Below are 15,342 nucleotides of genomic sequence, written 5' to 3' on the forward strand. Positions count from 1 at the left end.
AACAGGAACTTGTTGAAATGGTCAAAGCAAAGAAAGCCGCACAAGACCAAGTTAATACTGCTAGACCGAAGAAATGAGATGTTCCCACTCCCTTTTATCATTGTGCATGTGATTATTTGATAATAAAATGACAAAACCAAGTATAAATGTCTCACTTTATTTTATAATTAATAGAATATAAATTTATAAACATTTATAGCTGGTGGTGTTTACGATCTCAGCCAGTACATTGCACTGCAAATTCTGTTGTAATCTGGGAGCTGTTCAATAGGACCTAGAGGAACAAAAAAAAAGCATTACAACACATTGAAACCAGCTGCAGGCAAATTATTACATAGGTTACCATGTCCACTTACCAACCGCAGCAACAGCAGGGGACTTGTCGTAGATATACTTAGTGCATACATCCCTTACTGTTTTGGCATCAACAGCCTGGTTCAAAATGTAAAACACCAGTTAGTTTAAAACGAATTAAACTTATTCATACTCTTACAAGAAAGATCACAGTCGATTGATTGCTTTTAACAATTGCACAAAGGGCCTTCACTTTTTTTTGTAAACTTTTTTTCTCTGAGCCCCAACTTAAACATATCTGCCCTCACTAACAGCAGCATATAGAACTTTAGTATGTAGGCATAATGATCACTTACATCGATCCTAACTTCCAGCTCCGGGAGTGGAATCCTTCGATTGTAACACAACATTTGTCTCCCAATATCTTCACAGATTGGTGTTGAACCTGCAAATATTGAAATTCCAAATGAATACTTTAAACAAACATGGATAACAAACTCTACAAAGAGATGAACCTTGTTTTTACCATCAAGCTGCAGCAGCATGTTTGTTTTTAAAAGGTTTTTGGCTCTCGCAACTTCACTCTCAGTAACACTGGTACACAATCTCATCCTGAAATAGAAAAACATCTGAATTAGTGGGTTTTTGAAAATCATAATCTCAATGGCCTATATAGTCTTTGTAGTAGCTCAGTTGCCCCCCAATACTGGTTTCAACATGTATATAAAAATATCCAAAAGTGATATTAGGAGAGGTGATCAGAGGGCCTTAAGGAGGAAATTCTATAGCGTGAGGCTTAAGCACTTGAAGACACAGTCACTAATGATAGGGGGATACACAAGATGCCAAAGTGTTTTGGGGATGGTGTAGTCATGGTAACTTGAGTGAATGCTGTTCCCACAGTAATTTGTAGCTGCCACTTTCAGTAGATGACTGATTTTAGTCTATTGTAGTATATTGACACTATAAGGATCAAAATAGGTGGTTCTTGTGGGACTGAATTATGCAGTGCAAAAAGAATACCGTATTACCTCCTGTAGCACTTGTGTAGTGATGACAAAGCCTCAAACAGTATCATTAATTTTAATTGATTCTAAATTCTCATTCCTAAAGTGAGGAAAGTGTATGGTTAAGTAAATAGAATACCTGCCACATTTAACTAACCTTATTGATCAACATTTTATGCATTAGAGCTGAAATTTAACTTGCTCTAATATTTGCTATGCTATCACGAGGCTGCTCAAGACAAAGATTCATGCAAATACTATATGGAAGAGTACAAAATCTTGAATATCTCCACAACCGTTAAAATATTTTGTATTTATTTAAGATAGCTTTACTTCCATAAAATAAACTCAAACTGCAATTTTCAGTAAAAGCAGTAGCTTTATCTCACCAAAATCACAAGATAGTCACCTGTGTGCAGTGTACATAAGACTTGTGATGCACTATATACACACACACACACACACACTCACCACTCTCTTTGAACAAAATGCAGCATTTCGTCGATCGTGTTAGACTCACAGACCATGTAAAGCCCCCACAGACCAGTGTCTGTATAGCAGGTGTTGAATGATTGGAAACTGTGGCAGAGGTTACCCTGGCAAGCGATCTGTGCCAATTTACTGGACAAGTTCTGTTTATAAAAAGAAAAGCAAGCCAACTTAATTTTAAACAGTATGTAAAACATTTTTAAAAAGTGGTTATTTTACTATTCCTCAGTTTGGAAGGCGGTAAGGCATTTAGAACTCCTTAAATATTGACTATGACCCAATGCTGTGGTCTTGATTGCCTGTATACATGCAACAACCCAAAAATAAGGTGATAAACGATCGTGAAATGAATAGAAAAAAAGAGCTAACTGGCTTAATTATAGAAAGCAGAAAATGGCAACAAATGAAAGATGGTGTTGAGATTGCAAGTGATTAGTGAGATTCTACCTCAGTCAATTTTGTGCTACCTGCGCAGTCAACACTTTCAGGAAGGGAGCTAACTAAATTGAGAAAAGTCTTCATACAGCCTGATAGTGATAAGACAAGACAGGTTTAGTTCCCAGTTTCAGGAGGTGTTGGGATTTATCACAATACATAGAATTCTCTTTTTAGCTTGATCAGCACTGGAAGTATATTGTATTTTATTGGCCACAATTTTCCTGAAAGCATAAACCTGGAGCCAGAAGACAAATTATTCATAGGCTCTAAAATAAAACTATTTTCTGATGAGGCTTTCCTGCTTACTTACCACACCACCACCAAAAGAACGGTCCCAGTTACCAATCAGGGTGTTTGCCACCATCAGCGGAATGGTGTCTGCATGTGACCAGCCAACAGCTTCAATAGCAATTGCGATATGAGCTAATGGCATCTTGTCGTCTCTTACACGAATCTGTTAAACAAAATCAGTTAGCACTTTAATGCAAGTCTAATATAATTATCTCAGTACAAGAACTGTCTCCTGTCCCTAGACCAACTTGACAATCAGACGACCAACAAAGACTTGTAGTAGATTTAAATACTGGGGGCTTGATTTTTGGTACGGCTCATTTCGGGGCAGTAAAGTTTGCACTTCAGTCAGCACCATTCATCAGCTGGGCCCTGAGTGTGGGGCAGAGTGCTGAGGGAGGTGTTGCACACCTCTTAGGGCACTAGGCCAGCTGAGCAAACTAAAATCTCAAGCTAAACAGCGGCCTTGAGCACTCCAAGGAGGCCTGGGGGGGAGGAAACAAACCACCAGAAACATTCCCAATAAATAACTCATGCCATCACAACATAAATAGCAAAAAAAAACAATCGACATTACTTGCCTCACTGCTGCCGCTATAGCTCGGATCACCCACTTTCACTGGCGGTCACAGTAGGGTGCTCTACGGAGCGCTACAGATCAGGCAACAGCCCAAAATCAAGCCGGTGTCGCTACCAGGGGCAGTGCACACCGGCTCGTCTCTTCGAGGCAGTAATGCTCCGTGCCCTGTCGAAACCGGCACAAAGTCCTGGCGGGCGCTGGAAGCTGGCCACTGCCCGGAAGTGCCTATAGCCGCCCCCTCCGGGGTGCTAACAGGCAGCAGAAGACAAAATCCAGCCCACTATCAGAATTAAAATTTAACGATGAGTTGTGAAAATAAATTGTGCATTTTAACACCGGAAAACATGTATATTTTGTGTGAATATATACTGAAGGCCCAGCAATTGGAAATTCACAGCTATCAACAGGGAATAAGGTGTTCCCAGAGCCAGCAGTCACTCAAACCTACTCAGCTCAATACTCCATCAAAATTCTTGGAGAGCAACATGGTTATATGTTCCATAGTGTGATCCATACAATTTTACACATTTTAAATACATAATTCTACAAACTTTAAATACATAAGGCATCTGAGTTAGGAAATAACACTTGCACAGAGGTAGATTTTCTTTGCACAACAGTGGGAGGGGAGAGAAAAGAGGCAATCAAGTTTTTAAAAAATTGTTCATTCATGACTAATAAATTAACTCACTCAGTCCTTTGCTTTCCCATTCTATCACGATAATGAATACATTTGTTTTGCTATGAGGATAAACAAGAAGACACACCAACGGTTGGAAAAAAAAGACAGACAACAGCCAGCCAAGTGGCATATCAGCTGGTGAACCACCATGCTGCATTCATCTTCATATGGATGCTGCAGATCTCTGCAAGATCATGAGGAAGAATGCAAAGTTAGTCAGGTGTTTCTATGTAGAAAGAAGATTAATCTCATAGCATCCACTTTAGAGGGGGGGATTTGGGAGTATGTCACCTGCCCACATACTCAGTCTAGTAATTGCATGCAACCTTTGTGAAGTGATTAGATCTTTATGCACATACCTCACTTCCTGTGAACTTACAGGGAGGCAGATCTGGTGTGGAATTACCAGCATAGGTAGTTAATAGATTACCAAAGTGATGCTTTGCCAAGTCAACCAATTCATCATGTCCCACTCCTGCAAGAAGGCATTCAAACATCAAAGTGTTGAAGAAAATGCGCAACTACACTGACAGACAAAAAAAGACATTCAACTTCATCTAAAAATCCACTTAATTTTGTGCACACACACTACTTTGTAAAGCTGAATAAACAAAAGCAATCCATGTAAAGTGAATGCAACTTAAATACCTGTACCTCGTCATTTTTTTTCTTCCCTTCTGAAGCTGTTGACTCCTTGTTTGGGTGTGCTTCTGTGTATCACCTTCCAGTACCTTACCCACCTGGCCATTATTCACGTGTGAACTTGGACAATGTCAGCAGGCTAATGAACTGCAGGGAGCATTACAGTACAGCCCAATTGTATCCTCAACTGACGTCCACATAGGTGCATTTCTAGCAGGGGCCCATAATGATTGGAGTGGGAACCACGGCTGAGGTTTCCTCTCCTTAAACCTGGAATGCTAATTGTAGCAGCCCTACAGCAAAATCAGGGATTGAATCTGGGACCTTTCTCATCTGCATGACAGAATTACCCACAGGATAAACCCAGCCACTTGGGATGCAGCATTTGTGGTAAGTTTTAAATAAAAAAGCTACAGTGCACTAAAATACTGCAATGAAATTTTGAGTGCATAAATCATTGATGGACAATCCAAACAATTGCTTTAAATACAAACAAAAGTCAATCCAACAGCACAATTTTAATATAAAACATTTTTCTACAAATGATCATAAAAGATAATGTATTTTTAAGCTTCATATTACTGTCCTTAATTTATGCTCAAGAACTGCATTTCCCAACAAATTATCTTCTTTACATCCAATAACATTCCATCCTCTTAAGAAAATGTTATCAGTAACAAAATGAATAAAAATTACCAAATACACCAAAACCATATTCTCTGTTGCCTGCAAGCACTGTGACTCATGGCATTAGAATGAAGCTCATTACTTATTAGAAGAATCGACTGAAAATGTAGTAACCTCCAGCAGCAGCCAATACAATCCTCGGTCCTTTGTAGTGTGTTGTGATATATTCCACCAGGTCATTCCGAGTTATAGATCTGTTACAAAAATTATTCCAGTGAGTTTAAAATTAGGAAAAAATTCAAGATGACTATTATAAAGAAAATAAGTGCAAATACATACTTGATGTTTTCTGTAGGGCCCAGGATGGTGCGGCCCAATGCCGTGGTCTGATAGGCCGTTGCATGCAGATAGTCAAAGACTACTTCCTGAAGATTGGTTTCAACTTCTTGCATTTCCCTGAGAATAACTCCTCGCTCACGCTCAATCTCAGCCCCTCCCAAGGTGCTGTTCTGGATAATGTCTGCAAGTATTTCTACAGCTGCGTGCAAAGCGCCAAACAGAACATCATTTACAAACGTAGATTTATTGTTTAAATTCAATGTTTTTATGACCAAGTTCTCGTCACTGAATCCTGGTAATATTATTATACAGCTCATCATGCTTGGAGGGCATATAAATGATTATAGTTTCTGGAAAACACAACGCTGATTACATTCACAATGAATGCAGATTAAACAGCACATTACTCTTTGTGTGGGGAGGGGACGCATTTCTTCCAGTTACTAGAGACAAGGCCTCAAAAGCAATTTAATTTACAGAACTATAGCTCTGTTCAAAATAAGAGAACCTTTATGTTCTATAGCTTTCAGGTTCAAAAGCTAATTAGATATTAATTTAATCACCTCTGGGCAGATCTTTAGAAAATGCTTTAGCATAATACACTGTTTGTTCTCTAGATGTATATGCATTTAAATGGGCTCCCATGTTTTCGATCTCAAGTTCCAAGTCTAGCTGAGAGCGTTTCTTTGTGCCCTGTGTGGGAAGGAGGAAGAATAGGTTTACTGGAAATGTATTGGATTGCGATGAAAGAAAAGGTACATACTTTTTTCTGGCACTGATGCTGTGTTTGACCCTGAACTGAGCTTCAAACCAAACACCTAGTCCATTGTCTGCCTACTTCCACCTCCAAGATATCTCAACTCATCTCTGCTGAAACCCTCAACCATCTCCATGCTCAACTTATCCAATGCTCTCCTCACCAGTCTTCCAAGTTCCACTCCAGATAAACTACAACTATCCCATATTGTGTCCCACTATCCATCATCCCTGAATTTGGTGACTACTATTGGACCCCTGCCCTGGCACAAGTTTTTCCACACCCCCACTCCACTCTCCCTTCTGCAATCCCCTTCAGTCCTAAATTATTGCATACACTCTGTTCTTATCTTCTTCCTACCCCCACCTCCGAAATTATTGGTGGCACAATCTCAAGCCCGCACTCGCTTGCTACATCTCTCCCTACCATCAAAAGCCCCCTTAAAACCTATACCCTTCAGCCTACTCTCCCTAATTGTTCTCCCTGCTCTGGTCTGATTCCCACTTAATAAAGCTCCTTTGACATTTTACTATATTAAAAGGCATTATATAAGTGAAAGTTGCTGTTGAAGTACTTCATGAATACATAACATAAGAAATAGGAGCAGGAGTAGGCCATTTGTCCCTCTCGAGCCTGCTCCGCCATTCAATAAGATCAGATTACAATATCATACAAGCTGAATACAATATCATACAAGATTATGAGGGAGCTTGACAAGGTGAATGCAGAGAGGATGTTTCCACTGATGGGCACGATCTTAGAATAAGGGGACGCCCATTTAAAACTGAGATGAGAAATTTCTTCTCTGAGGGTTGTAAATCTGTGGAATTCGCTGCCTCAGAGAGCTGTGGAAGCTGGGACATTAAATAAATTTAAGACAGAAATAGACAGTTTCTTAAACGATAAGGGGATAAGGGGTCATGGGGAGTAGGCGGGGAAGTGGAGCTGAGTCCATGATCAGATCAGCCATGATCATATTGAATGGTGGAGCAGGCTCGAGGGGCCATATGGTTTACTCCTGTTCCTATTTCTTATGTTCTTATGAAAACACTGGTGGTAGGTGTTGACTTACTTTGAAAGCCATGTGCTCCAAGAAATGAGCCGTTCCATTGTTCTTCTCATTCTCATAGCGGCTCCCTGCATCAATCCACAGTCCAACCTACAGAGAGCAACAAGCTGTATGTTAGGAGGCAACATATAAATTTGAATCAAAGCCAAACAATTTCCTTACATCAATACCTAAAGATAATCTAGGTTCCTCTTTAAAAAAAAATTACATAGCCTTTGTTTCTATTCCTTTTGAAACCCCGGTCCAGATGCATTCGCATTACGTCCGTGATGTCAGTACAGCATGTGCAACACGCAAGCTGACATCACAGATGTATAGCACAAGTGCATCTCTGGATCTGATTTTTGGTAAGAAAAAATTGGGAAATTGCAAAAGGGAGGGTTGTTCTCAAATTTGAGAAGATACTGGTTTTTTTTACTGATTCACCACACAAAATCTGGGAATTTATCAGTGAAAATTGATTTTTTTTTTTAAAAAGCAGGATTCCTAAAAAAATCTAATAGACCAGTTAGCCACACATAGGTAAGATGACAAATGCTGGAGATCATAGTATGGGATAACTATTAGCTGGTTATTGGCATCGATTGAACGATAGCTAAAGGATAGAAAGTAGAGTAAGTGTAAGAGTAAATGGATGTTTCTTAGGTTGGCATGGTACAGCTACTGACATTCTGTGTTGGAGCCTCTCTCAATCAGCATTTACATGAATGATCTGAACATGGGCACAGGGGGGTATCATCAACATTTGCTGACAATTAGGGAACATGGCAAACTGTATATTTTGAAAAAAATTGAGAATGGAAAAATACCCTGAACAATAACATCACAATGAAATGAGGAATAGCGTGATGTAGAGTACAGACAGAGATCTTTAATAGCAGACGGTAAATGGTAAAAGCCATAAAAATGGAAAATGGGACTCTGCTGCATCATAGATTCACTTGGAAGATGCCAGCAATGAGATGATATACGTAAGTGAGACACTAAAAGAGAGCCTCTGGCTGAATTCATTGAAGCGGAATAGGTTATGGAGCGATGTAGCAGAAGTGTTCAAAATTATTAATCTGTCTGGGTAAAAGATTATTTGCATTGGCATTAAAATCAAAATCAGTATTAGAAAAATAAAAGTGGTTCGACAATTTTTTTCATACAGACTTATGAAGATATGAATATTTTAACACAAATGTCTATTGAAGCTGTCAGTCATGATATCCAGTTGTATAAATATTGAAGTGATGCATGGAAATCGAACTAATGTGGATAGATTCAATAAGAAAGATTGCACAGGCACAATGGATCACCAAAATGTATATGATTATAGTTATATAAATGGAATCGACAAACCGACAGAGACCCAGGCCGACCGAGACACACACACACAGACTGAGACACACACACACACACAGACCAAGACACACACACACACACACACACACACACACACACACACAGACTGAGACCAACCGAGACACACACACACACAGACCGACCGTGACACACACACACAGACATACAGACCGACCGAGACACACACACACACAGACAGACACAGACCGACCGAGACACACACACACACAGACACAGACACAGACCGACCGAGACACACACACCGACCGAGACACACACACACACAGAGACACAGACCGATCGAGACACAGACCGAGCGTGAGACACACACACACACACCGACCGTGAGACACACACACACACAGACCGACCGTGACACACACACACAGACTGACCGTGACATACACACACAGACCAACCGCGACATACACACACAGACCGACCGCGACATACACACACAGACCGATCTATAGACAGAGAAGCAGATGGTTAACGCAAGACAGCAATTTCTGCCCCAAAGTCCCTGCATGTGTTGTTGCCTCCCAAATTGTACCCATCTTTCCCAGAGCTCCATCTTTGAATCCCTCCAATCAGGTTTCTGCTCCGCCACAGTACCAAAATGGCTCCTATGAAAGTCACAAAGGACTATGTGACTGTCACCATGGTAAACTATCCTCGACCTGTCTGTAGCCTTTAACACGGCTGACCACACCATCCTCCTCCAACACCATTCCTCTGTCGTCCAGCTGGATGGGACTGCACTCGTCTGGTTCCATTCTTATCTATCCAGTCGTAGCCAGAGAATCACCTGCAATGGCTTTTCTTCCTGCTCCCACACAGTTATCTCTGGGGTTTCCCTCCCTCCCCCCCTCACCCTACCCACCCAAGATCTATCTTTGGCTCTCTCCTATTTCTCATCTATATGCTGGCCTTCGGTGATATCATCCGAAGAAACAATGTCAGATTCCACATGTATGCTGATGACACCCAGCTCTACCTCACCACCACCTCTCTCGACCCCTTCACTGTCTCTAAATTGTCAGATTGCTTGTCCGACATCCAGTACTGGATGAGCAGAAATTTTCTCCAACTAAATATTGGGAAGGCTGAAGCCATTGTCTTTGGTCCCCACCACAAACTCTGTTCCCCAACCACCAACTCCATCCGTCTCCCTGGCAACTGTCTGAGGCTGAACCAGACTGTTCGCAACCTCCGCCCCTTCTTCAGCTCATCTGCTGTTAAAACCGTGATCCATAAGTTTGTGACCTCTAGACTTGACTATTCCGATGCATTCCTGGCAGCCCTCCCATCTTCCACCCTCCATTAACTTAAGCTCAAGTGAGAGTGTTACCACTTGAGCCACGACTGATCTGAGCATAAGAAAGGACAGTGCGGATTATGTACTAAATTGAAATGTGCTTGCAGTGGTCCCAACAGGAAAAAAGATTTGGGAGTTTAGTTGGGCAGGTCACAAAAGCCATGTTCATAGTTCATAGGACACGTGGGAAAGTAAACAGAATATTGTGATGTAAAGTCAGAGCTGTCATTTATAAGTCAAGAGATATAATCCTAAAATTATATCTGGTCTTGGTGAGACCAAAATTGCACACAATGCTCCAGATGTGGTCTTACTTTTATAATTACTTTTATTCAGATATAATTTTAAGATATCTCTTGACTTATAAATGACATCCTTAGCTTTAAATCACAGTATTAGGATTAATTCATGAGTTGTTCTCCCTCCCGAATCAACTGCTCTCTGAACAAGCTTCAACATCACAGGGATTTGGAGGGGTGTGGGGGAAGAGAAACTCTTCAGAGAATCCACCACCAACCTCAGTATTGGCGGCAGTCAGGGACAGCTACTGTCAAGCTAAAACTCACACACAAAACCTGGGAGAGGCAGAGAAAAGCTACACAGAAGACAAAATACATCCCATGGAGCTTCCAGGCTCAATTATCAAGCAGCTCTAATCAACCCATATCAATTCGATCAGATAGCAACTCAACAAGAACAAAGCTATTTGCTGGGTTGATCAACCATAACAATTTTTAGGTTGCAGCCAGGCCAATTAATAGTTTATTTTTAATCTGTAAGCAACATCATAGGAAATGATGCAATATTATATTAGTACATTAGCCAATGTAGAGAAGGAATGAGGATCTGGGGAAATAAACCAAGGGCAGGGAGGGATACAAATAAATTCTTAGTTTCATCAGAAGAGAGATTCAAGGAGATAGATGCAGCTTTAAAAGTCAGAAAGGTACAAAATCAAGTAAAGTCAAAATGGCAGAGCTCATCGTAAGTAAGACAGGGTTATGTTGAGCCCAAACTTGAAATGCTAGTTCAATCCATAATCACTTAACAATTTTGGAACTGTTGTTATGGATGCTTGGCAAATCTCAGAGACAGCAGGAAACTGCCAAAGGCAGAGATGATCTATAAGAATTCGGAAGCTCAGCTAGATCTAGAAAAACATCTCAGGAAATACATTGCACCCTTTTCTCTCCTTGTAGGCCCCTTGACTCTCAGCCACTTGGTAAAGGGCAGTCAGCATGAGCCAGGACAAAGACCTCCAGACAACTTGAATCAGAGCCAACACAACACACTAACTGAAAAGCAAGTACCAAAGTGACAATATTTATGATTTTTTCTTTACTTTTAAAGAAATATTTTACTTATTTTCTTATTATCTTATCGATTTGGTTTTAACTTTCCAAAGAAACTTGGTGTTGACAGCGATATGCTCACAATGAAATTTACTTTTGATCTTAGTGACGATGATGATGGTTTGTCCATTGTTGTCGATGTTGACAGCTTATGATTCACCTCCATTTAATACAGGTTGTGGGTTTTCATATGACTGTAAAGTCTGATTTTTGAGGAATCTATTCCCACACACAAGACATCAGATGTCAGACTAATTCACGGGCTGATCTTTCCTTCTCTTTTCTTTGAGCTGGATACGACTTGCTTCAAGCTTTGTCATGCCATCGTGAATCATCTTTTGTCACTTTTTCCTGTCACAGACATTATGCACTAATGTGTCAGTTAAGATGCCACAAGTGCAGCCTTGGTGATAGGGGAGGAGAAGGAAGCCTGCTCTCTATATAGGATGTGGGTTGGAGAATCACATTGCCATGTTGGGCAAGTGAAGCATGGTAACAAGAGTTTGGACGAAGATAACAAGCATTTACACAGTCCCTTTAATGCAAGAAATGCCCCAAAGTGCTTCACAAATAGATGCAAGGGAAACAAACGCAGAATCAGGATGGGACAGATTAGAATTGGTGACGGTCACGGAGATGGGTCTTGAAGTAACAATTGAGAAGCAGAATGGCTCAAGGAGGGAGCTCCAAAGCAGCGAACTAGATGGCTGAAAGTCTTGTCACCAGTGGGATAAAGGAGGGAATGCACAGAAGACTGGAGTCAAAGGAATGGGGCATTCAGGATGGGATATAGGGCTGGAAGAGATTGCAGAGATAGGGTGGGGCAAGATCATGGAGTGATTTACAGACAGGGACAGAATTTTAAATCTAATATTCTGAGGGACTAGGAGCCAATGTAGGTCAGTGAGGATGCATATGATGGCCACATGGAACTTGGTGTGGGATAGAAAATGTTTGGCAGCGTTTCAGACAAGCTGGAGTTTATGGAGGATGGGAAACCAGCAACACCAGCCTTATAGTCATTGAGTTTGTAGGTGACACAGGCATGAATAAGGGTTTTAGCAGTGGAAAGGCTTAGAGATGGAGTCACACATTGTAGATCAGGTATCTGGGTCTGCAGACAGTACTATATAAACTGGAATTTTCAAATGTAATCATTTTGTATTTAGTCAATGTGCTCAATGTACTGTTCTTTTAGTAAAATTATGCTGATTATTTGGCTTTTGGTGCCAGATCATTTACATTTGGCATTACCATGTCCATGGGTCTGTGGGTCCCAAGGTACACCAACCAAATGGCCATTGAGAAAAGGTTTGGAAAAGGTTCAGATCACATATTACAGGAAAGATGTGATTGCACTGGAAAGGGTGCAGAGGAGATTTACAAGAATGTTGCCTGGACTGGAGAATTTTGGCTATGAGGAAAGATTGGCGATGCTGGATCTGTTTTTCTTTGGAACAAGAAGGCTGAGGGGAGACCTGATTGAGGTGTATAAAATTACGAGGGGCCTGGATACAGTGAATAGGAAGGACCTGTTTCCCTTGGTAGAGAGGTTAACAACCAGGGGACATAGATTTAAAGTAATTGGGAGGTTTAGAGGCGATACGAGGGAAAATTTCTTTACCCAGAAGATAGTGGGGGTCTGGAACTCACTGCAAGAAAGGGTGGTAGAGGCAGAAACCCTCACCACATTTAAAAAATACTTGGATGTGCATCTGAAGTGCCATAACCGACAGGGCTACAGACAAAGAGCTGGAAAGTGGGATTAGACTGGATACCTCTTTGTCGGCCGGCGCGGACACAATGAGCCGAAATGGCCTCCTTCCGTGCTGTAAATTTCTATGATTCTATGACATAAGGTAGAAACAGGTATACACTAACTGGCAATGAAATCTCTGGTTACTATAATACAGACAAGAAAAACGATTAAATAAAAGACAAATACAAAGTACTCACTGTACATGTCGGAAGACCAGAGTCTTCAGAAGTCACTCGTAGTCCATTTTCCAGAATAGTGACTTTTGTTTCTGGAATATTCAAAATAATTTGTTCAGCTGTTGCTTGAGTGGCCTGGAATCGATTCCAATTGTGTAGGATGGGCTGAAATAATAAGGCAAAATTATCTTTTGATAATTTGTAGAGAATATATAATTTTAGCAAAATACCATTACAAGATAGATTTGTAATTGATAATTTCCCTAATTACTTCTAATATACATGGTGCCTGTAAAGTCAATTCTTTAAGCCTTCCATCAATTATAACTTCTGTAGAGTCATGCAATACAGTCACATGTATAAATCTAATTGAACCTTATATTTGCAGTTATCTCTAGTTTTAAAAAAATCAGATGCCAATCTGCCTTTCTAAACACTTTTCTACCACAGGAAAATGAGTTGCTTTTTATTCAACTATTGTCATTCTATTACTGGGACCTAAAAGCAATATTTAATTAAATTTGCAACTTGACCTTTTCCTTCTTCCTTGCTAACTTGTCAAAAGCAGAACATGCATCTATTCACATATTCTTGAGTTTTCATTTTATTGAGAAGCCTCTAATACAGTGGACAGTCCTAAGCGTGAGAGGTGTTGTCCTAATAAAAATTTACAAATATAGGCTACATATTGTGAAGGGCATCAGATTTCTCCCTTTTGCCAACACACCGACATCCTAGAATTAAATTCAGATGTACCGTATTAAGGTTTTATATACAATGCCAAAATTTACTCACTGGATAATAGTTAACACAGTTCTAAAGAGATTATTGACCAAACCTGACCAGACAACAGCCCAACAATGTGAACGGTAACTTAATTTGTACTTGTTGGAGACATCAAAGACAAGACTGAGGTAGACATAGATAAAGAAAAACAAACTTGCATTTATATAGTGCCTTTCACAAGCTCAGGACATCTCAAAGCACAATCTTACAGCCAATTAAGTACTTTTTGAAGTGTAATGACAGTTATAATACAAGAACCCAATTTGCACACAGCAAGGTCCCACAAACAGTAATGAAATAAGTGATCAGATAATTGGCCAGGACACCATAAGAACTGTCTTAAAAACAGAAAATGCTGGAAACCTCAGCGAGTCAGGCAGCATCTGTGGAGAGAGAGAAACAGAATTAAAGCTTCAGGTTGATGACCCTTCATTAGAACTGACGAAGGATCATCGACCTGAAACGTTAACTCTGTTTCTCTCACTCCACAGATGCTGCCTGACCCGCTGCGATGTCCAGCATTTTCTGTTTTTATTTCAGATTCCAGCATCCGCAGTATTTTGCTTTTGTAAGAACTGTTCTGCTCATCTTCGAAAAGTGCCATGAGATCCTTTATGTTCACTTGAGAGACGATTAATATCCAACCTCCGACAGTGCATCACTCCCTCAGTACTGCACTGGAGTGTCAGCCTAGATTTTTGTGATCAAATCACTGGAGTGGAGCTTGAACCCAAAACTCAGAGGCGAGAGCGTGACCACTGAACCGTGGCTCTCTCGCTCCTAGGACTTTATAGCATTTATAATCGAGACACAAAACTAAATATTCAAAACAAAGAACCTGGCACCACTGTAGAACTTCAATCTACAATTTTAGCTCAGTCATTGCTCCCTCCCCGTGTCACTGTAGCAGCTCGTTACCCGGCCAACCGGTGTTAGGGGCCCGAAATAACATGATTTTACGGCACTGACAAACCAAACCTTCCCGTTCTCCTTCAACAACTAAATCACTAAATCACCGCCTTAGGCGGCTCATATGAACCTCACTAATACTGCCCCAGATCAAAACTACCGGCACGGTCCAAATCTCCAGCTGATCGGTGAAAGCAGTTTCCCATGTCCGGGAGGGGAGCTGAGCGGGTCTGATCTACACGCCGTACCGTGCCGTGCTGTGCCAGACCGGACCTACCTGTCGTTTGCCGCCGCCGCCGCCGGCCCAGGCCCTCCTGAGGAACCTCTGTCCGGCAATACGAGCGAAGCGCTGTAGACACGCCGCCATCTTGCCGCCGCCAGCCCAGCGCACGGACGTACGGGAGCCGCGCGGCTACGTCACCCGCAGCGTGCCACGCGCAGGCCGTTCCAATCGATCCAGGGGCTCTTTTCCTTCACCTT

At 41.1% G+C, this 15,342-nt stretch overlaps 2 protein-coding genes across 2 annotated transcripts in view; one reads left to right on the forward strand and one right to left on the reverse strand.

Moving 5' to 3' along the window:
* The window catches only part of dnajc2 (DnaJ (Hsp40) homolog, subfamily C, member 2), a 46,271-nt gene extending 46,124 nt beyond the window's left edge, over positions 1 to 147 (forward strand). The window contains exon 17 of the mRNA XM_070897327.1: positions 6 to 147. Coding sequence (XP_070753428.1) covers positions 6 to 77 — 72 coding nt within the window. The 3' untranslated portion in view covers positions 78 to 147. The remainder of the gene's footprint in view (positions 1 to 5) is intronic.
* pmpcb (peptidase, mitochondrial processing subunit beta) lies at positions 138 to 15,280 on the reverse strand. Its single transcript, XM_070897328.1, has 13 exons — positions 15,140 to 15,280; positions 13,189 to 13,332; positions 7,219 to 7,305; positions 5,953 to 6,082; positions 5,390 to 5,588; positions 5,225 to 5,304; positions 4,141 to 4,256; positions 2,539 to 2,682; positions 1,773 to 1,933; positions 821 to 906; positions 651 to 739; positions 357 to 432; positions 138 to 274 (listed from the first exon to the last, which is right to left on the reverse strand). The coding sequence occupies exons 1-13, from the start codon at positions 15,227 to 15,229 to the stop codon at positions 210 to 212; spliced, it is 1,467 nt and encodes a 488-aa protein (XP_070753429.1). The 5' UTR covers positions 15,230 to 15,280; the 3' UTR covers positions 138 to 209.
* Positions 15,281 to 15,342: the final 62 nt, after the last annotated feature.

This window comes from Pristiophorus japonicus, chromosome 13, assembly GCF_044704955.1.
Source record: "Pristiophorus japonicus isolate sPriJap1 chromosome 13, sPriJap1.hap1, whole genome shotgun sequence".
In the NCBI taxonomy this organism is placed as follows: Eukaryota; Metazoa; Chordata; class Chondrichthyes; family Pristiophoridae; genus Pristiophorus; species Pristiophorus japonicus.